The 24265-nt window shown below is 46.2% G+C and overlaps 1 protein-coding gene across 1 annotated transcript; it reads right to left on the bottom strand.

Annotated features, from left to right (window-relative positions):
- Window positions 1-477: 477 nt before the first annotated feature.
- PRSS55 (serine protease 55) lies at window positions 478-10762 on the bottom strand (the record flags this gene model as incomplete). Its single annotated transcript, XM_080676193.1, has 5 exons — window positions 478-1115; window positions 6192-6334; window positions 7734-7984; window positions 9099-9291; window positions 10708-10762. 5 exons carry the CDS (start codon window positions 10760-10762, stop codon window positions 798-800), a joined length of 960 nt encoding a protein of 319 aa, XP_080532319.1. The 3' UTR covers window positions 478-797.
- Between the last annotated feature and the right edge of the window lie 13503 nt (window positions 10763-24265).

Consider the following 24265-nt stretch of genomic DNA (forward strand, 5'->3'; position numbering starts at 1 on the left):
TCACCTGTAGGAGTCTGCTGGGACTTGAGTCTAGTTATAGAAGCAGAGAGGGTGGTAGAGTGGGGTCCCGAAGAGAATCAGCATTGTCTTGCTTGACAGCTGCCTCAGGGAAGGCCATGACCCTTTCCTCAGCAATGCAGGGTATACACCCTGGGATGTGCAAAGAGGTCCCTCTTACTGAGGGGCGAGGTGAGGGGGGCGGGGGGAGGAGGTCGGGAAGACTGTGGCCACTGGCAAAGAAAACTCATCAGAACTCGGGGGCCCAATGTCCCAGTTCCATCAGGGTCTTCTCACACATCCCCATTCAAATGTTCAGGATCATATTCCTTCTCAATCAATGCCTTTAACAGTAGACACCCTGCAAGGCTGGGGGTATAACTCATCCTGTAATTCAGCCAGTCGCAGAATGAGGTTGTGAGTTTGATTTTTAGCCATCGCAGCCCTGTGGCTACAGGAGATAGGAGTCCCCTTCCAGGCAGATGTAGAAGCTTTCAGGTCATTTGTGGGGCTTCTGAGTCACAAGAGTTAGACCACAGACTCACTGGAATTGTCAGAAATAAGGTGCTCTTTCCACTGAGGCTGCTTAGCTGGTAGGATGCAAACTGGAGGGACTGGGGTCATTGTGGCCTCCACTTGGAAGCCATTTTTGAGAAACAGTTCCTCTCAACATCTGTTCTCTCCACCTCACTACCTGCTTCTCCCCAATGTAGCCACGTGGCTACAATCATTCAAACACATTCTCACACACCCTCCTTGGTTACGGAATAGCACTTGTTTTATCACCAGTAGAAAATGGCCTAGAACAGCATGTAGGACAAAAGGCAGAGCAGGAGCCAGAGTCTGGGGCCACCTGGCTCTGGGAATTCTGAGGCCTTGGATCTCATCAGTGTCTCTGGGGAAGGAGCTCTCACCTCCTCAGTTCTCATTTTCTCAGGGTCATAGGGCCTTCCCTCCACCTCTGTCGCCTTCTTGATCCAGGGGCCATAATTATCTAACAAGGTGTAAATTCCTGGAATGTTCTTCCGTCCACAGCTCCTTCCCCAGCTGATGATGCCCACCTGGTACCACTTCCTGTCCGATTCTGTGGTGCAGACCAGAGGCCCTCCACTGTCACCCTGTGGACAGAGAACACAGTTCAGTAGCAAGTCTCATTCTAAACTGCCCATTTGTGCAGTAACTTTCATGGATGGAAGAGGACTCATTGGCCTCCCCTTCTCCAGGCTGCCAAAGGGAATCTGTCATTGCTGCCCCACTGCCCACCTCAATCCCAGGCCCCTGGGGGAGTGTGTTGCTGTCAGGCTGGCTCTGGGAACTGTGGGCTGTAGAGTGTGGGCAGTGGATGGGGTAGGACTGAAGATCGAGGAGGAGGAGGAGGAGAGAGAGGAAGAGGAAGAGGAAAAGGAAGAGGAAGAAAGGCCTGGTGAAAAATAACCCAGCTGCAGATGGGAGCTAGAAGACGGAGTAAATACGCACAGGCCGAGAGAAGCGGAGAGATGGCCTCCTCGTCCATGATCATAAACAGGTGATTAGAATGATTGGACTCTGGCAGGGGGAGGAGGGGGAGGACTAACATTTCCTGGACATGTGCAAAGCATTGTGTTAGCGCCTTAACTTTCTTTTTTCTCATCAACCCCACCACCTCATATCTCTGTGAGGTAGGTATTTTGATTCTTGTTTTCTAATAAGAAAATTGAATGTCGAAAGAGGTTTGATCACTCCCATTTCACAAATTTTCATTGAGGAAAAACTAATTGTTAGGCTATTGGGATACAAGACGTTATGCTCTAGTGGGGGAGATAATATAAACAAGTAGGATTAACTGTGTTTGATGAGGCAGGAGAAGCATGAACAAATCTAGAGGCAGTGCAGAAGGGGAGGAACTGATTCTGTTGAGGCAAAGTTCTGTCAGAAGAGACTTCAAGGCACTTTGCTTGAAGGATGATTAGGAATTTGACAGAAAGAGTGTGTGGGACTGTGTAGAGAGGAGCCAGACAGAAGGTAGAGGGACTGGTTAAGACGAGTTGAAATGATGAGGATCTGAAGGTCAGGATGGGGAGGAATGAATGAAAATCCACATGATCTGATGACTGGTGACATTGGACATAGATGGTGGTGACTAGTTCCCAGGTCAGTTCCCAGGTCATGGAGTGTGCTTAGAGAGATAAAGTGCAGAAGATAATAAAGTGTTTTCAAGTGGAGGTTGGGTTGGCTGTGCATCACCAAATAGAGGGTTAAATAGAGCAGAATCACAGAGAGGCTGGAGTTCAAGGACACAGTAAGCTTTGGCCAAAACCAAAATTCCTCTTTCCATACAAAGCGTTGCTCTACTACTTATCTGTTTTTTTGTGGGCGTGTGCTTTTTTGGTGCTAATTCTGTTTCAAAGTCATGGGGCAAGAACCAAATCAACAGGATCTCTACTCGAATAGCTCCTTCCATAAATGATGTTTTTATAATTTCCTTCCATTTTATGTAGGCATTTATGTTATAAAAACTTTATTAATAGGTTGCCTTGATTATTTATTTCCTTACATAACAAGGTGAGAACTGTCCTTGGGCAAGTAACTTTTTAAAGCCTCAGTTTCCATGTCATTAAAATAGGGATAATACCAACTACTTCCCAAGATTGTCAGCAGTGAAATTTTTAAAAATCTGTAAATCACTCACAAAGTATTGTTTCTAGCCAGTATATGTGTGATGTTATATTTTGCTTGACTATGCCACTTAAAAATGGTAATTTTTTTTAATTGAACTTCTTTTCTCACATTATAACCTTAACCAGGAGATTACAAAGAGGAAAAGTTCTGGGAAAAGTAAACCAAAAAAATCCAACTGTTTTTAATTTTAGCATTTACTGCTAATTTGTATTTTAAGCATAGCATAATTTTACTGCCATTATTTTGAACATATTTAAATGCTATCATCCTAAAATGATCATTTCCCTTAATTATGTGATTACATGCTTTTTTAAAGTTTGCTAAATTTTTTAAAAGTGTGATTTTATTTTTAAGGGCAATTATTTTTAAATGGTTTCTTTGTTTTAAAGTGATGATAATGTTGTATAATTTCAGAAAAATTTCCTTGACTGGATCACTGTCAGCTTATTGTCGACAATAGAAAGCTTTCTAAACAGAGGGCAAAGCTTTTCATTTCACAACTGAAAAAAAGGGGGGGGGGGGTTAAAACAATAACAGCACATTTATTTACAGAACACTTAATAGAGGATTAATTTTCAAAGCTCTCATTAAAGTGCACTTTTTGTTGCAAGAGATTGCAACAAAAAGCCTAGACTCCGGATGTATATCCAGCTACTGCAGCAGAGGGTGCAGAAAACGTCACCGGAGATGCACTTGATGATTTCAGATGTGGCCACAGTTGGTTTGGCCCTTGGAATAGGGGATGGGGTTGAATCAAAGAGATTGGAAAGAGCGTGGGCATATGGGTGGGGCCTGCTTCTTATATTCTTGCGTGAGCATAGGAGCGACAGCCTGAGATAACAGTAGTCTCCCACGCATGGCACAACCTCCCTTACTGCGCTGCTCCCCTGCCCACACTCAGCTCTTGTCACCTCTGGCTTCTGAAACACTGGAACGTCCCTGAACACATGATGCCGTTTCAAGCCTCTGATTGCCCCACATTCTCTCTGGGATGCTCTCTTTCTACTCACACTGTCTGTTGACTGCTGCCCTCCCCCCTTCTATTGCTATTTGGAGCCCTTTGTCTCCGGCTCCAGCTTGATCTGGTTGCTCCTTTAGGTCTATGGCACGGCTGTGATCCCAGATCTTCCTTTAACTACTGTGTCTGGGAAGCTTTGTCTTCTCTTTGTTTTTATTTGTTTTGTTTTTTGTTGTTGTTAATTCTCATTGGATGATATTTTTTCCGTTAATTTTTACAGAGAGTGAAAGGAAGGGAGGGAGGGAGGGAGAGAAACATTGATGTGAGAGAGACACACTGATTGGTTGCTTCCTGCATGTGCTTGCCCAGGACCGAGTGGGGATTGAACCTGCAAGCCAGGTACAAGCCCTTGACCGGAAATCAAGTCCTCGACCCCTCGACCAACCCATTTGATGCAAGGGCCAATGCTCTAACCACTGAGCAGCTGGCAAGGGCTGTTTTTTAAATTTTTTAAAAATATTTTTATTGAGTTTATTTTTTTCAGACAGAAAGGGAGAGGGACAGAGAGAGATAGAAACATCAATGACGAGAGAGAATCATTGATTGGTTGCCTCCTGCATGCCCCCTACTGGGAATTGAGTTCACAAACTGGGCATGTGCCCTGACTGGGAATCGAACCTGTAACCTCCAGGTTCATAGGTCAACACTCAACCACTGAGCCACGCCGGCTGAGCTGTTTTTTTAAATTTTTGATACAATTATAGATTCACTAGGGGCCCAGTGCACAAATTCGTGCACCTTGAAAGGAACTGTGGGCCATGAGGTTGTGGTGGGCACAGGGATGGGTCTCGGCCCATCCTTCATGCCCCCGCCCAGCCCCTCTTGCTGCAGCCTCTGGTATCCTGTCTGCCAGCAGCCCCGCTCCTCCCTCCGCTGCTCCCATGTGCTGATGGCACAGGCCTTGCTCGCACCTGCGATGGCACAGAACCATTGAGGCCAATGCCAGCAGCAGTTCGAGTGGAGTCGGCGCTGGCAGCAGGTGCAAATGCCAGGTGGGACCACGGCGTGCAGGTGCAAAGAATTTTCAGTAACCACCAGAGGCTTGCCCTGATGACAGTGACTGGCACCCCACCTTGGTCTGGTGCCCCCGCTCACCTGTTCCACCATCCTGCCAACATGGCCAATGCCCACCATATTCCGTGCTCTGCAGCGTGCTGCCAAAGCTCACCATGTTCCGTGTGCACCCCCTGGTGGCCAGGGCATGTCATAGCTACTGGTAGTTTGGTGGTTCGGTTTATTTGCATATTAGGGTTTTATATATAGAGATATGCACTTGTAAGAAATGATACAGAGAGATTCCATGTACCCTTTTCATGTTTCCCCTAAGAACAACATCTTGCAAAACTGCAGTATAATAGTCACAACCAGGATACTGGCACTGATACAGTCAAATTGAGAACACTTTCCTCACCACAGGGCTCCCTCATGGTGTCCCTGTTAGGCTATATCCACCTCCCTCCCACCCCCAGCCCCTCCTTAGACCTCTGCGGCAACCAACAACCTGTCTCCAATTCTATGATTTTATCATTTCAAGAATGTTATGTAGCTGGCATCATGAGTGCGGGACCTTTGGGGGCTGGCTTATTTCACACCCCATAAGCCTCTGGAGACTCTGCCACATTGTTGCATGAATCAATAGTTGTTTCTATCATAGCTGAGTGGTATTGCATGGTATAGATGTACCACCGTTTATTTAACCATCCCCGTCTCGAAGGACGCTGTTTCCCATGTTTGGCTGTTATGAATATAGCTGCTATAGAGCCTCCTGTACAGGTTTTGGTGTGAACACAAGCCTTCATTTCTCTGAAATGAATGCCTGAGAGTATCATTTGCTTGGTTATGTGGCCAGAGCATGTGCTGCTTTTTAAGAAACTGGCAAACTGTTTTCCAGAGTGGTTGGGCTATTTTCAAGTCCCACCAGCAATGTGTCCAGTTTCTCAGCATTCTTGTCAGCATCTGGCGTTGTCACTATTATTTTTATTTTATTTTATCCACTCTGAGAGGCATGTAGTGAGGTCTCATTGTGAGTTGAATTTGCTTTGGCTTAATGGCCAATGACACTGGACATCTTTTCATGTTCCTATTTACCATCCAGTTATCCTCCTCAGTGCAATGTCTGTTCATGTCTTTTGCCCATTTTCTAATTGCACGGTTTGTTTTTCTACTGTCGAGTTTGAAAGTTCATTATCTATTCTAAGTATAATTCCTTTGTGGGATATTACCTCCCAATCCGTAGCTTGTCTTTTTGTCCTCATGATAGGGTCTTTCACAGAGAAAAAACTTTGATTTTGATGGGTCCATTCTATCATTTTTTCCTCTTTCGAGCTGTGTTTTTGGTATCACTCTAAGAACCTCACAAAGAGTATTTCCCAATCCATGTCCCCATTCCCAGGGCCACGCCCTGATTCCCACACTTTCCCAGACTCGCTGTTTATTCCCAGTGGAGAGAGGACGCCCTTGCCCTCAGCCCTGAGGGGATGAGGACCTGGAGAGGCAGGGAGGGGACACCCCTAGTTACCTGGCAGGAATCGTAGCTCTTATTTGCATACCCAGCACACAGCATGTTTTTGGTAAGCTTTGGAAACACCTTTGTACATTCCCTCCGATCCATGATGTACATTGGCACTTTCATCAGGTCAGTGGTCTCAGAGTGTTTGTCACCTGGCTCAAAGAGAAAGCACATCAGGAAAGGTGCTGACAGCAGTCTGTGTGTGTCAGTAACGCAAGTGACCTGCCCTCGACCACCCTGCGCATCCCTGCAGCCCACCAGCCGCCCTCCACCTTCCTCCACATCCTCGCTTCTTCCACCCTCGCTACTTCCTTCCCCCAATCCCACGCAGCTCACTCACTCCACCACCCCAGGTTTTCCCACAATTCCCCACCTACTGGAATCACTCCTCTCATTCAAAATCAGACCCCTGCTTCCAAGATTTCCAGCTTGACTCCAACCAGCCCTACAGACTTGACCTCTTGGAAGTGGCTATTGGTCATTTCTCAGCACAGTCCTGCCTCCTCTTCCTGCCTGCCGATGGCCACTTTTGATGATGAGAGGATGGCCCTCCCCTGACACAGGCTGCTGAGTGTGGACCGGCACGCCCAGTGGAATGTTTTCCGGTCCTCCAGGCGGGGGAGGTTGGCTGCAGGTCTTCACAGGGGACTTGCCAGGGCCCTTTCCAGCTGGCTTCTTTCTAGCTTACCAACTCTGACCACATAGACATTTCAAAATTCTTCTCCTTATTGACTCTTTTTAATCTGGAGGCCTCCTCCTTCACTTCTAACTTTTGAGTGGTGCCTGGAGCGCAGAAGCAGTCACACGCCAGTGGCTCTCTAGCTACTGACCTCCTGCAATACCTACCATTTTCCAGACCTCAGCCTGGTGCAAAGCGTCCCTGTGGACCCAGAGTCTCTCTCGGGCCTGAGACAGTGCTGTGTTGTTCCCACCCCCTACCTACTGGCTCTTGCTTTTGTTGAGTTTTCTTTGGGGACAGTCCAGCAAGGCTTTCATAATCCCTCTCCGCCCTGGTACAAGTTCCTCCTGTTTTGGCCAAGTAACAGTGTAACAACAGGTAACAAGTAACAACAGATTCTCAGACTGGCTGGCCAACACTCCAGGGCCATCAAAGGTCTACGCTGGGACAGGCATCTTGAATGCCTATACAAACCAGGTGGGAGACATCGGTGTGTGAATCAAGGGAGATGTGAAAGAATAAAGAGGAGAGTGGCCCCTGGCAAACTGGAGAGTTTCAATTCAATTACACAAGCAAACAAGACTGCTCTGTGCTGGCTGAACACGACCACACCCGGGGCTGTCTCAGACCTGGCATCTCAGCCTGGGCCTTGAGGTGATGCTACCTTGGCCCTCGGAGGCTTAGACTGGGCCTCTGGGAGCCTCTGCTGGGCAGGAATTTGCTCCAATGCAAGTTCTTTTCTCGTCCCTGCCTCTCAGCCCTCTCTCCTTTCACCCTCCTCCTGCCTCCTTTCGATTGAGTGGCCCATCTCCAGATGCCTGTGATTGGTGCCTCCCCCAACAGCTCTCGGAAGCTACTGCGCAGTCACGTACCAGGTTTGGTCTGCCCCCATCCTGCCACCCAGCATTTGTTCCACTTGGCGGGGCCGGGCTGCCTGGGCATGCAGATGGGTTCCTTCAGGCCGCTGAACCTGATGTCTGTGTTCAACAGCAGCAAGGCGATGTCGTTGTCCATGGTGGACCTTTCGAAGTCGTTGTGAATCACTATGCTGGTGACCCCCTTCACTTCCAGGGAGGGGCTCTGCAAGTCGTTGGTTCCCAGCACAATGCTCAGGTCTATGGGACTGGGCGGCACAGAACCGGAGAGGGCAGGTAGAGGGGAAGGAAAGTCACAAAGCACCCAGAATTTGCTGTGCTCCCAAAACCTACATCCCATATATTTCTAGGGGCCTTTACAACTTGTTCTACCAGGGCTGTTGCTAAAAAGATGTGATAATTTTAAAAAGGTAAAGAAGGAGGGCGAAGCAGTCTTTGTGGGCTGACCACAGCAACACGGTGCCCAGCACAGTCCCAGAGGTGTGGAGGAGACATCCCTCCTAATGGGGCCAAGGCAGAGCTTAGCTTTGGCTGCTCCAAAGAGCCCACCACCTGGACAAATCAAACCAGCCCACAGAGAGGGGAGGTAGGATTACATCGATTTGCCTGCCAGCAACTTGGAGACCCCAGAATGGAGTTTAATCCAGACATGCCACTGATTAAACAGAAAGAGTCTTCAGTCATAATTCAGGAATGCCCTCCAGGCAGAATGGCCAGGAACTTTCCAATAGCCAGTCTTTAAGTATCCCATGTGGGCAGATGCAACAAGCTACGTGGCCATGCCACGGAGAAACTTTCCCAGATGTTCCATTTACCCTTTAAAGTCAGTTGGATCTCAGTTTCCTTCTCTATAAATAAACACGGTTGTTCATTCTACTTGCCTCAGAGGGTTGTTGTACGTTGAAATAATAGAGGTAGTTGCTTACATGGTCACTGGGCCACGATTAGTAATCAGTAAATGCTGCGTTTGCCACCCATCTCCTGGAGCTTAAAGAAAACTCTACAGGGAGCAGGGAAGTGGGGGTGTCCGATGGCCTGGAAATCCAGGCTTTCAGAAATAGGAAAATTTATTCCTTTAAGGATTTGTCTGTCCTAGGAGGGTAAACAGACCAAGTCCTTTAACTCTGCCAGGCCAGATGCTCCTGGAATGTGTGATCACAGGGAAGCGCTAGTTACTGGCCCTGGGTGACCGCGAGGTGGGCACAGCAGAGGTTCACCGCCTCCTCAGCCCCAGGGCCATCCTGTCTGACTTGGGACTGACAGGCCCTGGGCCTCCCCTTAGCAATCAGGTCTGCCTGAGTGTGGGGATGCTCTGGGGGTGGACAGTGTCAAAAGCAACTGGGATGGGCTCTTGATACTTACTTTACTTCCTCATTAGATAAGCAGTGAGCCGCAGTGACAATCCACCAATTGTTGATGATCGTGCCGCCACAGAAATGTTCATTTCCTGTCTGAATACTCACCATCCATGGGAACTCACCCTCCTCAGCCTCCATCCCCTCTATGATTCTGGAATACTGAGATCCTCCCTCAAAAATGGGTCTTTTGCCGCATGCTGGTGGCATGGAAGAGGAGGGAAGGGAAAAGATGAAACCACTCAATCAATATCTATAGGAGGCCTCTAGGTAGCTACCATTATGCTCATTCTAGACATGAGGAATCTAAGGCTGGCTCAGGGAAGCATCCAGGTACATGAGTAAGCCAGCAGATGCTTTATGTTCGTAGCCAGCGCCTGGGACATGGGTCAGAAGTGTTGGCTCTGCCCCCTCCAGCATTGTGATCTCAGGAGAGTTTTCACTGAGCTTGTCTCTGCTCTCACCCAAGAGAAATCAGAGGAAAAGATTTGTCCAACACCAACTATGGAGTGGCAGGCAGAATAACACTTCCCTCCCCCAAAAATGTCCATGTCCTAATGGACCATGTCCTGGTGGATAGTGCCTTATAAGGCAAAGGGGATTTTGGAGATGGAATTAATGCTAATCAGCTGATTTTAAAATGGGGAGATTGGACTGGCCAGCGTGGCTCAGTGGTTGAGCATCGACCTATGAACCAGGAGGTCACAGTTCAATTCTCTATCAGGACCCATGCCCAGGTGGTGGGTTTGATCCCCAGTAGGGGGCATGAAGGAGACAGTTGACCAACGATTCTCTTTCATCATTGATGTTTCTATCTCTCTCTCTCTCTCCCTTACTCTCTGAAATCAATAAAAATATATTTAAAATAAAAACAAACTGGGGAGATTGTCCTGGATAATCTGAGTGGGCCCAGTGAATCCCAAGGGTCCTTAACGGTAGTGGACCAGGCAGAAGAAGAAGAAAGATGTGACTAGGGAAGAAAGGCACAAAACTGCCGTGTTGCTGGCTTGGAAGATGGAAGAAGGGGCCCCAAGCTGAGGGATGGGGATGACCTTCAGAAGCTAGAAAGGGCAAAGGTTCTCCCAAGAGTCTCGGAAGGGAATGCAGTCCTGCTGACACCTTGATCTTAGCCCAGGGAGACCCGTGTCCGATCTGCATTCAACAGAACTAAGTAAGATAAGAAATGTTTGTTGTTGGAGCCACTAAGTTGTGGTGGTTGGTTCCAGCAGCCCTAGGGAACTAATTCATGTGGGAAACCAGAGTGGTCCCAGAAAGGGCCTGAATCTTCCAGAAGCCCTGAACTATTCTAGAACATTGTGTTTCCTGGGAGACTGAGAGCACAGGCTGCAGCTGCCTGTGCAGAGAAGAGAGATCTGTCTCTGGAGAGAGAGTCCCGGCCCAGCTCCCAGGAGAGGAGCCACTCCATTAGTATTTGTTGTAGTCAATTAATTAATCAATGAGCTCACTAACCAACTCCCTCCGCTGCCCCCAATGCTCACCACTGACTGGGAGAAGGGGACATGAGCAGGGCCACTATCAAGCCCCGCCCGGCCTGGGAGAGCTGCTCTGGCCATGGGGGGTGGGGGGTAGGGGGAGCGCAGGAGGAGTCAACATACCGAGATGTGCCCCCCTGGCTTGGGACATGAGCAGCAAAACTGATAACAGGAGCATGGCCCTTGGCTTTGCTGCTGGCCCAGGAGGTGGTAGAGGCCAGGGCTGAGAGGAAAGACCCTGCCATTGCCTCTCCTCTCCCAGCCGGCCCAGCTGGCGATGTCACAATGGGCTGGGTGGTTGAGAACGCGGGTCTTGCAGGCTTCTCTTCTTGCCATTTGTTCCTAACATGGTTGCACAGTGGGCCCTCGTCCTTGAAATCGTCTTGTCTGAGATCCTCTTCCCGCTGACCTGGGCACGGCCTACCCTTCACCAAGTCCTTGGTGGACACCTTGCTTGTGGTCCCTGCCCTAAGTAACCTGTTTTAAGGCTCAAATGCCTCCTCTCTCACAGAGCCTGTCACGTCAGAGGTCCCTGTGAATGTGCGCTTGAGGCCTGAGCGAGGGACTGCCAGGCTGGACCTCGAGGATGGGGAGGAGCTCAGGAGGCCCAGGGGGCCTCCCTCAGCACTAACGTGGAATGAGGGGGAGGGGTGGCAGTTGCCTCTGACCTGGGGCTGCCAACATGGACCTCACAGGCTGGGTTCAAAGGCCTGGCCTTCCTTCATGCCCAGCCTAGTTGGTGACAATCCCCGCTCTCACCACTTTCCAGGTTTATTCCACAGGATGCCCCAACCCCCAGGTAAGTCCCTGACCACATCTAAAGATGAAAGGATCAGACTCACAGGTGTAAATGCCTGGCTCATGGCTTCCCCTCACATCAGCGGGTTTGGTCCTGGGTCATGGATTTGGACCTTCCCATTTACCTCACACTTACCATGCACTGACTCAGGTGGACTGGACCCAGGCACCCTCAGGACGGCCTTGCTGGCCGCTGGGCAGGCCCAAAGGTTGGAAGTGAGTCATGTGCTCATTTCAGTTCCTAACGTGCCCATGGGTCATCTCCTCAACTTGCTCATCTGCAGAAAAGGGATAACAATGCTCACATTGTTATGTGAAGCTCAAAACAAGATTATGTGACCCAGGTGTGGCCTGTTTTTACTACACCTCCAGCTACTTGCTCCTCTCCGTGGCCCCTCCCTGCAGCCGCTCCTCAGCGCCCAGGTGTCCACTATCAGGGTTGGGCCAGCGCCAGCCTGTTGTGTGGCCATGGATGGTGCTGTCCTCACCTGTCCTGAATAACACCTCATCTGCGTCCTCAACAGAACATCCTGGCCCTGACGAAAGTCTAAGCCAGCCGTGGGCAAACTACGGCCCGCGGGCCGGATCCGGCTGTTCTATCCGGTTCTCTTGCTCTCCCCTCTGTTCCTTTACTTTGAATTTATATTAGTTTACACAAACACTCCATCCATGCTTTTGTTCCAGCCCTCCGATCCAGTTTAAGAACCCATTGTGGCCCTCGAGTCAAAAAGTTTGCCCACCCCTGGTAAGCCTTTCTTTAAGGGCGTATGGGTAAAGGTCCCAAAGATTCCAGGCCACCTGGCCTGGCCTGCCACCAGGAAGTTCTGGGCTTTCCCTTTGTGCTTCCTTTGAACTCAGCTCCCTCCCTCCCCTGGCCCTGCCACCACCCCTGGCCAAATGCCTGCAGCTTCTCCTTTGCTCACCCTCTGTTGGTTCTGGGGGAGAGGAGAGGAGGAGAAACCTGGGCAGGGTCTGACTGGGAGGATGACAGCGGATCCCACCAGTGGGGATGCAGGGATGACAGGCACACCCACTCACCACTGCTGCTCACTTTCTAGAAAAGTATCCAGACAAAATCACAGTTCACCTCTAAGAAGACCCATTTCCGCTGGGGCTGTATCTCTCCTATGAACATGGGCCCTATTGCTTGTGACATTCATTCACTGCGCGGCATTTCTTTGCCAAGCTTCTTCACAGTAACAGTGGGTTGCACCATGCCTGGGTGGGATGCCTGGGTGAGACAAAACTGCCATGCCTAGCCACAACTCCAGAGGGCGCCATTCCTATAGATCGCAATGGGAATGGCTCCCCCCTGGAACTGGGTGAAAATGGGGGCCCACGTGTGGAGAGAAGCTCTATAAGGAATCTATAGAAATTCGAAAAGCAAAGGAGGCACATGATGACATAGGCTGCCCAGGACTGCTGCCTGGCCGAGGCTCCAGAGGTCCCCAGGGCGTCCCTATTGTAGTGACTTTACCACCATCCTGGCCAGCAGTTCTGGAACTGGACTAGGGATCACACTCAGTGCAGGTTAAGGCTGCCAGATTGAGCAAATAAGTATATAGGATGCCCAGTTACATTTGAATTTCAGATCAAGAACAAATGTTTTTCAGTATATGTACCCCCCATGCAATGCCTGAGTATGCAGTGTATCTGCTGACTCATTCTGCAGGGCTCATCAATCACAACACTTCCACGCTCAACTTCTTTCGTATCTCAATTACATCTGTTTCAGAGGTTGAAGTGCAAACCCCCAGTACCATAGAATGTGACCCTGTGTGGAGACAGGGTCTTTAAAGAGGTAATCAAGGTAAAATGAGACCTTCAGGGCAGGATCCTAATTCACTGGGACTTGTGTCCTTGTAAGCAGAGGAAGAGACCCAGGAGTGTCCATGTACAGAGAGATGACAGTGTGAAGAGGCAGCAAGAAGATAGCCATCTGCATGCCAAAGGGAGAGGCCTGGGCAGGCCCTTCCATTGTAGCTCTCAGAAGGAACCCAGCCCCGTCAGCACCTTGCTCTTGGACTTCCCAGCCTCCAGAACCAGGACGTTTCTGTTGTCTCAGCCACCCTGTCTGTGGCATTCTGTTATGGCAGCCTTGGCAAACGAATCCACGCACCCTCTTTCCTACTTTAGACTACCTCATCTCTCATCAGTATAATTGAAGCCACTTCTTCTATGATAGTCTCTTTTCTAGTCATCCTCTCTCAAATAATCTCCATGTTACACCCAGAATAATCTTTTAATGCACATGGATTATATGACCTGCTTTCATTCCACCACTTTCCCCATCAACCTCACAATAAAATCCAAATCTCCTAACAAGTCATAGAGGCTTTGAGATCTGATTCCAGAAATCATGAAAATGTGCCCAAAGACCCAAAGCTCGTTAATGCCGAAGCAGATGATAGAATACAGGACTCCTCAGGAGGCTCAGAGTCAAGGGTGAAAGGGGAGTGTACAGACAAAAGTTTGCCTGCAATGGAGTTCCCTCTAGTCTCCCCTGCAGACTCAGCCAGTCTACCTTGCTCCCTACTTCCTCTATAACCCTCAGCTTACTGTGATGTCACCCCGGACCATGTATTTGTGATGGTCACAACCTAAGCAGCTGCAGCTGGCATTTTATCACCCTGGGCTGGAGGCACAGGTTGGGCAATTCTGGACTGGAATGAAAAGAAGATGCTCCAGTTTCTCATTCCACTGATCCTGGAGTTCACTGAATACCCCAAGGATATTCCAGGTCTGTGCCAGGCAAACCCAGTGCAGAGGATGGGGAGAGGCCTGCAACCTCTCACCTGGCTCCTGCAGAGCTGAGTGAGAGGCCCATGGGGGTGCTGAGTGAGAGCAGATGGCTCTGGAAGTGAGGAGATTACAATCAAAGTAAATGCATTAGGCTCAGTGAATATGTCATTTAAGATGATCCCCTAGGGTCTGGACCCAAAGTTCTGGAAGTACAAGGGACTTGGAACAAGAGTTTAGCAGCTGCCTTTACTTTTCCAGTTCCCTCTTTGTAAAGACTTTAAAGATCCAGTTCTGGGCCCAACTCCCTGGGAGAAGCAGTGGAGCTGTGATGGCAGAGGGACTTATTTAACTTAGGCCACTGGTGTCACATTATGTCCTCTCGTTCAGTGGGAAAAGTTATAGGGGCTATTGCAGGAGCAAATGAGTTAATGTATCATTTCCTCAGGTATGTTCCCTAGAGCCTCTCTCCTGCTAGAAGCTGTACAGAGAGGAGCTCTATGGTCACCTTTTCTGTAAAGTCACAGTGGAGATCCACATATTAAGGGTTCTGAGAAATCTCACAGTAAGGAAAATGGTTTAATTTTATTTAATCCACTATTTCTGAAATGTTTCTGTGCACAAGACCACCCTTTACCCCCACTTCCAGCCGTATTTGTAACGTTTTCTACTTGCTCTGTTGAAAATTACCTATTTGAGTGGGTTTTGTAAATAGATTTGCAGAATCTTTTAAATTTTTTTAAATGCCATTAGCCCTCTTTTTCTAATATGTGCTGCAAAATCTTTTCTCCAACTCTATTTTGGACATGCAGAAATTTAAAATTTATGTACAATCCAGCAATATTTTTACTTCTGGTTCTTGGCTTTTATTTGATGAATTAGAAGAACCTTTTTATTGCAATATTATAAACACAATCATACCTGTAGCATTGTGTGAACTCTAAGATCAGGAACAAGACATGGATGCCCACTCACTCTACTTTTATTCAATACTAGAGGCCCGGTGCATGAAATTTGTGCACAGGAGATGGCAGGGAGGGTTCTTCAGCCCAGCCTGCACCCTCTCGCAAGCCGGGACTGCTGGCTCCTAACCACTTGCCTGCCTGCCTGCCTGCCTGATTGCACCTAACCACTCGCCTGCCTACCTCATCGCCCCTAACTGTTCTGCCTGCCTGCTTCATCGCCCCTAACTGCTTGCCTGCCTGCCTGATTGCCCCTAACCCCTCTGCCTGCCTGCCTGATCACCACTAACCACCTCTGCCTGCCTGATTGCCCCTAACCACCTCTGCCTCAGCCCCCGCTGCAGTGGCTTTGTCAGGAATGACATCCGGAAGGTCGTTTGGGTGTCCAGTCCAATTAGCATATTATACTTTTATTATTATAGATAGTACTGGAAGCCCAAGCCAGAGCAATTAGCAAGACAAAGAAATAAAACACATCCAAATCAGGAAGGAAGAAGTAAAACTGTTGCTATTTGCAGATAATATAATCTTGTATATAGAAAATCCCAAAGACACAACAAAAAATTGTTTGAACTAATCAATGATTTCAGTAAAGTTTGCAGGATACAAAATCAACATACAGAAACCAGTTGCAATTCTGTACATTAAGGATGAAACATCTGAAAAAAGAAAGAAAATAATCCCATTCACAACAGCATCAAAATGAATAAAACACTTAGGAATAAGACTAACCAAGGAAGTGGAAGTTCCGGACAATGAAAACTACAAGACTTTGTGAAAGGAAATTGAAGAGACATAAACAAATGGAAAGGCATCCGATGTCTGATTTCAAACTATCCTACAAAGCTTCAGTAATGAGCACAGTATGATACTGGCACAAAAATAGACATCCAGACCAGTGGAACAGAATAGGGATCCTAGAATTAAATCCCCTGCTTATGTGGTCAACTAATATTTGGCCAGGGATCCAAGGTCACCTGATAGAGAAAATATAGTCTCTTCAACAAGTTGTGTTGGGAGAATGGATAAACACATGTAGAGCAATGAAATTGGACCCCTATCTTACACCACTTACAAAATTAACTCAAAATGGATCAAAGACTTAAACATAAAACCTGATACCATAAAACTCTTAGAAGAAAACATAGAGAAGTAGCTCTTTGACATTGGTCATGGCAGTGAATTTTTTCAATATGACAATAAAAGAACAAAAGCAAAAATCAACAAACGAGACTACATCAAACTTTAAAGCCTTTGTACAGTGAAAGAAACAATTAACAAAATAAAAGGGCAACCTACAGAATGGGAGAACATTTTGCAAACTGTATATCAGGTCAGGGATTAATCCCCCAAATATATAAAGAACTCGTACAACTGAAAAAAAAAAAAAATCCAGCCCTGGATGGTTTTGCTCAGTGGTTGGAGCTTTGGCCCAAAGACTGAAGGGTCATGGCTTTGATTCCAGTCAAGGGCACCTGCCTTGGTTGCAGGCTGGATCCCTGGCCAGGTTGGGGGGCGGGTGTGGGAGGCAGCCAATTGATGTGTTCCTCTCTCTGTCTCTCCCCTTCCCTTCCACTATCTAAAAATCAATGGAAGAAAAAATATTCTTGGGTGAGGTTTAACGATCAATAGATAAATAAATAAATAAATAAATAAATAAATAAATAAATAAATATCCAAACAATTTGATTGTTTAAAAAATGGGCAGAATAATTAAATAGACATTTTTCCAAAAAAGACACACAAATCACCAACAGGTACATGAAAAGGTGCTTGACATCACTGATTATCAGGGAAATCAAATCCACAAGGAGGAATCACAGAATTGATATCATCAAGATAAGAGATAACAAGTGCTGGTGAGGGTGTGGAGAAAAGAGGACCCTTTTACACTATTGATGGGAATGTAATTGGCAGAGCCACTATGAAAAACACTATGGAGGTCCCTTGAATAATTAAGAAATAGGAATACCATATGATCCAACAATCCTACTTCTGGGTAGATAGCCAAAGCAAGTGAAAACAGGATCTTGAAGAGATATTTGTATTTTCACATTCATTGTAATATTGATCACAATACCCCAGATATGGAAATAACCTAAGTGTCTATCAATGGTTGAATGAATAAAGATGTGGAGATATATATAATTCAGCCATAAGAAAGAAGGGAAATCCTGCCATTTGCAACATGAATGGACCTTGAGGACATTATATTAAGTGAATTAAATCAGACAGAGAAAGACAAATACTGTGTGATCTCACTTACATATGGAATCTACAAAATCCAAACTCATGAAAACAGTGGTTATCAGGGGTGGGGTGGTGGATGGGGAGATAGTGATCAAAGGGTACAAATTTCCAGTTATAGATGAATAAGTCTCAGAGATCTAATGTACAGCATGGTGACTAAAGTCACACTGTATTTGATACTTGAAGTTGCTAAGAGATTAGATCTTAAATGTTCTCAGTACAAAAAAAAAAAGGTAATAACAGACGTGATGGAGGTGTCAACTAATGTTATGTGGTAATCATTTTGCAACACATAAGTGTATCAAATCAACACGTTATTCATCTTAAACTCACACACACACTGCCATACATCAATTTACCTCAATAAAGCTAGAACACAAAAGCACCCTCAGTACTGGGCTAGAGATACTGTAGAATGAAGGGCCTTTTCTTCCTGGATCTGTCCGGCAGGCTTCTGTTTGCTTCTCCTCGCCGCTAAAGCTTGATTACCGGGGGCAGGAGGGACATCCCGTGGTGCTGGGCTCCAGCTATGGGTCCCCTTATGAACCTGAGCCCTGTTCACTGTTCGGTGACATCCTGTTTTATAAATGGCCAAAAGATGGTCTATGGTTGCTTATTTTTTCACAGCAGGTTGATACCCATTAGTTCAAAACCTGCTGATGCCAAATTCAATTCTTGACACATATAACTGTTTTCAATATAGCCCAACTGAGCAGTTTTTAGCCATTTAGAGCCTGCCTGCTCTGCATACCCCACGAAACCATGCCCAACATAGGCTAGCCATACGTAAGATAAAAACCCACTGCTGCCCTTCAGAGCTCTCTGGCCCAGACTCCCAAGCATGCCACTCAGTGACATCACCTACACTCTAAGCCCCCCTCTGATACCTTCCCCCCCTGGGAGTTCCCTTGTCTTTATCCCCTTCAGGATGGTGGTCCCCATGCCTTAGCCTCGGGATGGTCTCATGCTGTAAAGGGCTTCTCTTGCAGGCAGACCTGCCAAAGCATCCTTCAAATAAAGCTTGTGCATGCTACTGCCACCTTGCGGTCATATCTTTTTCCTTGCTCATCCCCCAGTTCCCCACACCTCCTCACTGTAGCTGTCCCACACCCACAAGGACACCCCAGGCCTCAGGCCCCCCGGCTGATGAGTAAGCTCTCAGCTCCTAACCTCCCTCCATGCACCTGCTCACCAGCCATCAGTCCACCGACACCAGGAGGGGTGGTCCAGCCTCAGCCCTGCTCTATCCAGAGGGGTGTTTCTGCTTACGCAGCAATGGGGACCAGCTCTGCAAGGGGAAGAGCAAACTTCCATCTTCTCTTGGGCTGCAAACACACCTCTTCAAGGAAAACTCAGGACTGCACTGGAAAACCAACCTTGAAAACCCACTTCATGTTTCTGGACCTCAGTCATTTTCAAACAAGGAGATTTGGTCAGATAAATCTTAAGGTCTTTCATCACTCTGACATCCTGTTCTGCTTAATAATTTCTTTTATTTCTCTCATAGAACACAATATTATCTATATTACCTACAATATTGCAACAGTTCAGTGCTTACCATAGACCCAAACCCTGGGACCTCCTCATCTGAGGTACAAATGCTTTAATCTGCTGGGCCATTCATGAAAGGGAATCTATAGTAGAGTTAGGATCAGGGGTTTCTTGTCCTCTTTGGAGTTAAAAGTGGGGAGATTATGGCTTAGAGACCACACCTTTCTTTCCTTCCCCTTAATATATCCAAATAAAAAGTTAGAATAATAAAGTGGCTTGGAGGAAGCAGCAGCATCTGCCCTCACCATATACTGTATGTGGATATATTACCATAAACAAAGCATATTGTTTACCTTAGGGCCATTTTTTTGTGTTGTGCATTCTTTGAGTTTTAACGAATGTGTAATGATGTGTGTCTACCATTACAATATCATACAGATTAGTTTCATTGCCTCTGCTGCTTCTACTTATTCATCCCCAAATTCCTGTTTTCATAATGTTACCCTTTAAATATCTGCATAATCTTCATTGTCCTTTTAATATATGTGTAATATGTAGTGAATTACTTTTCTCATTTCTGATATTGGCAATTTGTGCCATCTCTTTTATTTTTCTTCTGATCAGTCTGTCTACAGGTATACCAATTTTATTGATCTTCTCAGAGAATAAGCTTTAGGTGAACAAATTTTCTCTATTCATTTTCTATTCCATTGATTTAAAAAAATATTTTATTGATTTTTTTTAGAGAGAGGAAGCGAGAGAGAGAGAGAGAGAGAGAGAGAGAGAGAGAGAGAGAGAGAAAGAAATATCAATGTGAGAGTGAAACATCAATTGGTTGCCTCCTGCACTTCCCCTACCAGAAACAGACCCAAAACCCAGGCATATGCCCTGACTGGGAATTGAACCAGCAGCCCTTTGGTTCACAGGATGACACCCAACCAATTGAGCAACACCAGCCAGGGCTATTTCATTGATTTTTGATGTTATATTTATTATTTCCTATTTTCTAAGTACTTTGAGTTTCACTTATTCTTTTTCTAATTTTATAAGATGAAAGCTAAGTTCACTGGTTTGAGATGTTTGCTATTTTCTAATATAGAGGTTTAGTACTGAAAATTCCTCCCAATAATATTTTAGAATCATTTCCCTAAATCTTCTATGTTGTGTTTTCATTTTGTTTAATTTAAATTGCATTCTATTTTCCCTTTTGCTTTCTTCTTTGACCTATGGATTATGTAGAAGTATGGTATTCAGATTCTAAATTTTCGGAGACTTTCCAGATATCATTATGTTGTTATCTAATTGGATTACATTGTGATCATAGCACATAACTTGAATCATTTCAAATTTATTGAGACTTCTTTTATGGCCCAGAATATAGTCTCTCTGGTAAAATGCTCTGGGACATGTATGGCAGAGGGATGTATTCTGTTGTCACTGGATGGAGTTTGAAAATGTATATTAGATCAAGTTGGTTGACCATGTTATTATGTATAGTGTATATTCTATAGAATAACTGATTTTCTGTCTAGTAAAGAAAAGTAAAAACACTCTGAACCTCTTCCCAAATCGGGGAGCCAATGGTCTCATAAATTACAATATCAATCTCTGGGTGATAATCATTGTTTTTTCAGTTTAATCACAATCCCACCTTCATATGTGTCAGTTTGGGTCCTCCTAGCAGCAGATGTCAAGCTAGAATTCAGTATATGTGAGAGAGATTTATTGGGGGGAAATGCCTGAGATGGTTAAAGGGTGGGGGAGTAAGAGGAGGCAGGGCAGCTTTAGACTCCAGTGCAGGTTTGAGAACGTCTCCATCAAGTTGATAACAGTTCCTGAAAAAGATTGCCAGATAGGCCAGTAATGAACAGACTAACAACCCCTGCCATTCTCAGGCATTTGCTGGGTGTAGCCCAGGGACAGGGTGGAGGATGGAAGGGCAGTGTTTCTGCTGCCCATCGCCCTGCTGCTGCCCTGGGCACATGGCTATCTTGCACGTAGGTCTCTCATGGTGTTCTTGTGTCTGTGCCTCACAACACAGGGGAGCTGTGTTCCAAAGGCCAAGTCCTAGGATGCTGATTCTCTAGTTCTGGGTGGGAGCTGGGGAACTGCACGTTCAATAAGCCTCTCAGGTGAATGTGATGGGAGATGCCTGGACTAGACTTTCAGATCATTGCTCCCACACTACCCCAAACTTTAAAGTTATATGTGGAGCAGCCATGTGTGTGTGTGTGTGTGTGTGTGTGTGTGTGTGTGTGTGTGTGTGTGTGTTTAACACCTGTGTTAAGTACCAGAGTTTTCCAGAGTGAATGGCTAATGTAAGCAAACCCCCTGAGAGTAGTAACCAGCTGTTAAGCTGGAGATGCCACCTGGCCACGACCTGCAGCTTTAAGGCCAAGGATGAGCCTATGAAGGATTTCCTTGCTGCTTTCTCCTTGAATACCTTCTGAAGGTTCATGTGGAGCCTAACTGGTCTAATGCAAAACCATAACATGATGTAAGTATAATGAAGGCTGTGTATTAACATCTATGATGAGAATTTATGGAGCCTGAGTTATGTTCAATGTGTTGGTTGACAAATATCAAACCTCTATCACATGCTGGGAGCTGTTTTAGGAGCTGGGTTTATAACAGAGAATGGCATATTCATTCTCTACCCTTAAGCAATGTTACTATCTAGTGAAGGGAAGGAAGTATTAAATGTATAAATGATCCATAAACAAGTTGATCTCAGCTCCTGTTAAGTGGTCTGAGGCAGACAAAACTGGCTAATGTGATGGAAGATCTGCAGGTGGTTGTTGAGACTGCTGTAGTAGGTGGTCACAGAAAGCCTTCCTACGATGACCAGACACATGTTGAGACCCATCTGATAAGGATATGTATTTCCAAGCAGAAGTGACAGCAAGTGCAAAGTCCCCTGAATGATGCTCGGTATGTTTCAGAGGCAGACAGGTCAGTGCAGCTGGGGGAGAGGGATTGGGAAGGGGGAACAGGAGAAAGGTGGGCCCAGAGAGGTGGGAAGGGCCCGGATCATGCTGAGCCCATAGAGGCTCAGTAAGGACTTTGGCTGTTATTCTGGTTACAATGAGAAGCCATCAGAGAGTGTAAATGGGAGAGCAAGAAATAAGAGGTGCTTGAGAAAGGTGCTCTGTCTGGTACAGAGGACAGACCATGCAGGGACAAGAGTGGAAGGCAGGAGGTGAGGTAGTGGCATGGGGCTGTGTAGTGGTGATGGATGATATGGTGATGGATGATGATACATGTGGGTGGTGATGTCGAGATGGTTTGAATATACATATACCTTTCACATTATACTTCCTTGTGAAAAGTGTTTAATGTCACTGCCTTCTCCCTGAGAGTAAACATGGTTAACACTTAGAAGAAAGTTTGACCCATGGTTATGAGAACAGATTCTGGAGTCAGACTGTCCTATTTCAAATTTTAGCTCAGTCATATGCTAGCTGCTGGGTCTTAGCCAGATATCCCAATCTTAAACTTGCCTCTGTTGTCTCACCTTTCAAACGGGCAATAATAATTTTAGTTATCTCATGGGCTTTACATGATACTTTAATTGTTTTAGAGAGAACAGAATGGTGCCTGGCAACTACCAAGTGTTCAACAGTTTAGATTTTATGATGTTTATTTTTCTCATGACTCAAATGACATTTCAAAGACATTGAAAGAAGTCAAAGTAATCCTATTACATAGGAAATGCCAAATTTTTATTCCTTTCAAGCTGCCACTGGGATGATCTCTAGAATTAAAATTGGGAGAAAGTTGGTACCACTAACCACAGTAAGAAACACAGAAAAGGAACCAGTGAGGAAGGGAGGGGCTGATCAGTTTCCCTCAGCTGTAAGATTTCTGGTGTCTGTGTGTTCTATGTGAGATAGAACAGATATCTTGAAGATATCTGTCCAAAATATACCAAGACAATATACCAAGCCCCTGTTTTCAGAGGACAATGAGGCCCAATTTCAAATAAATGAATGTGCCCTCTTGGGCTCCCCCTTCTGGGGGACAACAGCAAGATTCAGGTCCAACTCTTATGGTTGTGTCTCCTCCCCAAAGGCCGACAGTGGGAGACCCACCCAAGAAACTAAGCTATGGAGAAGGCAGCAACCATTTCTCCCCATAAGCACATCCTCTCAACTATGGTGCCATTGACAGGCCTAGGGGCACATTTTTATCTGATGGGTCCCCCACCTGGGGTTACCTTGGCTAAGCCATTGCCATCTGTACACCAGGGAGGATGGAGGGGCTAGGAGAAGCGGTATTATCCTTAAGTCTCTTCCAATCCAACCAACCTTGACTATTGGGCCCTGACCCTCTTTCTTCTTGCTGCTTTTAGTGACATGTGGTAAAACAGTATATTCTGATTTTGAGAGATCAAAAATTTTGAAAACCAGTGACAGGAAGACTGCTAAAATTTCAGCGTTCCCATGGCAGGTGAATATTTTTGACCAAGGGAGATATCTCTGTGGAGGATCAATTCTCAGTGAGTGGTGGATTCTATCTGCATCCCATTGCTTTATAAACAAAGACAAGTAAGTACTGCAAACAGACTTCTTTTTAAACAAGTGTGGTAGAAATATTTGCCCCTACCTGTTTAGTATTCTCCTAGAGCCTCCATTCAGGTTTGTCAGCCATAGAACAGAGTACCAGGAGGTTAAGTATATGCTCATGTGGCTGAACATCACCCTTTGCAGTGGGAGAGACGCTGCTCTCCTTCTAGGACCTTTTACAGCTTGCTGTGTAGGACCAAAATGTCAGAGTGAATGTTCTTTGGGTTTCTCAGCATCTTGCCATGTAATCCTGGTCTAATTCTATGGAAAGTACTTTCCTAAGCATTTGCTTCCACCTGGGGAGAGAGTAGGTTAGCAGTGAGCACAGAGTTGGAGAACCCTACAAGGAAGAGATTGGAACACTGGGGCAGGGCTCCAGGCCTGGCTGCATAGCAACAGCTCTTGAGGTGCTGTCTTAGTTTGAGTCCTCCAATCAATATTGTTAAGAAACTTCCCAGGTGTTTGTTGGAGAGCTAGGGCAGCCCTTGTTGCAAATCCAGGGACAATTCCCTCAATTACTTGTGCATAGCATGGCTTCCCAGACATTTGTTGATGAAATTTACAAGTAAATTTGCCCAAGCAAGAGGCCATCAGGCCAAGAGTTGTTGCCAACAGGGAAGACCTGGAACTCATGCCTGTCTCCTCCTGCCCAATAGGGGCTCTTCACCTGGCTCTATGCCAAAGGTGTGGCCCCAGATGCTCCATCTCCCCAGCTCTCAGGATCAGAGCCTCAGACTGTTGAAATTTTTTTCTCGTAAGATTCACCTTTTGCTCTCTCACCATTTACCCTTTTTTCCTTTTTTTAAAATTTAAGGTCTACCTTGAAGGTCATATACGATGATGGAAAATCTAGCACCAACAACTTGACGACGAAGA

This window comes from Plecotus auritus (genome assembly GCF_963455305.1).
Source record: "Plecotus auritus genome assembly, chromosome: 6".
In the NCBI taxonomy this organism is placed as follows: domain Eukaryota; kingdom Metazoa; phylum Chordata; class Mammalia; order Chiroptera; family Vespertilionidae; genus Plecotus; species Plecotus auritus.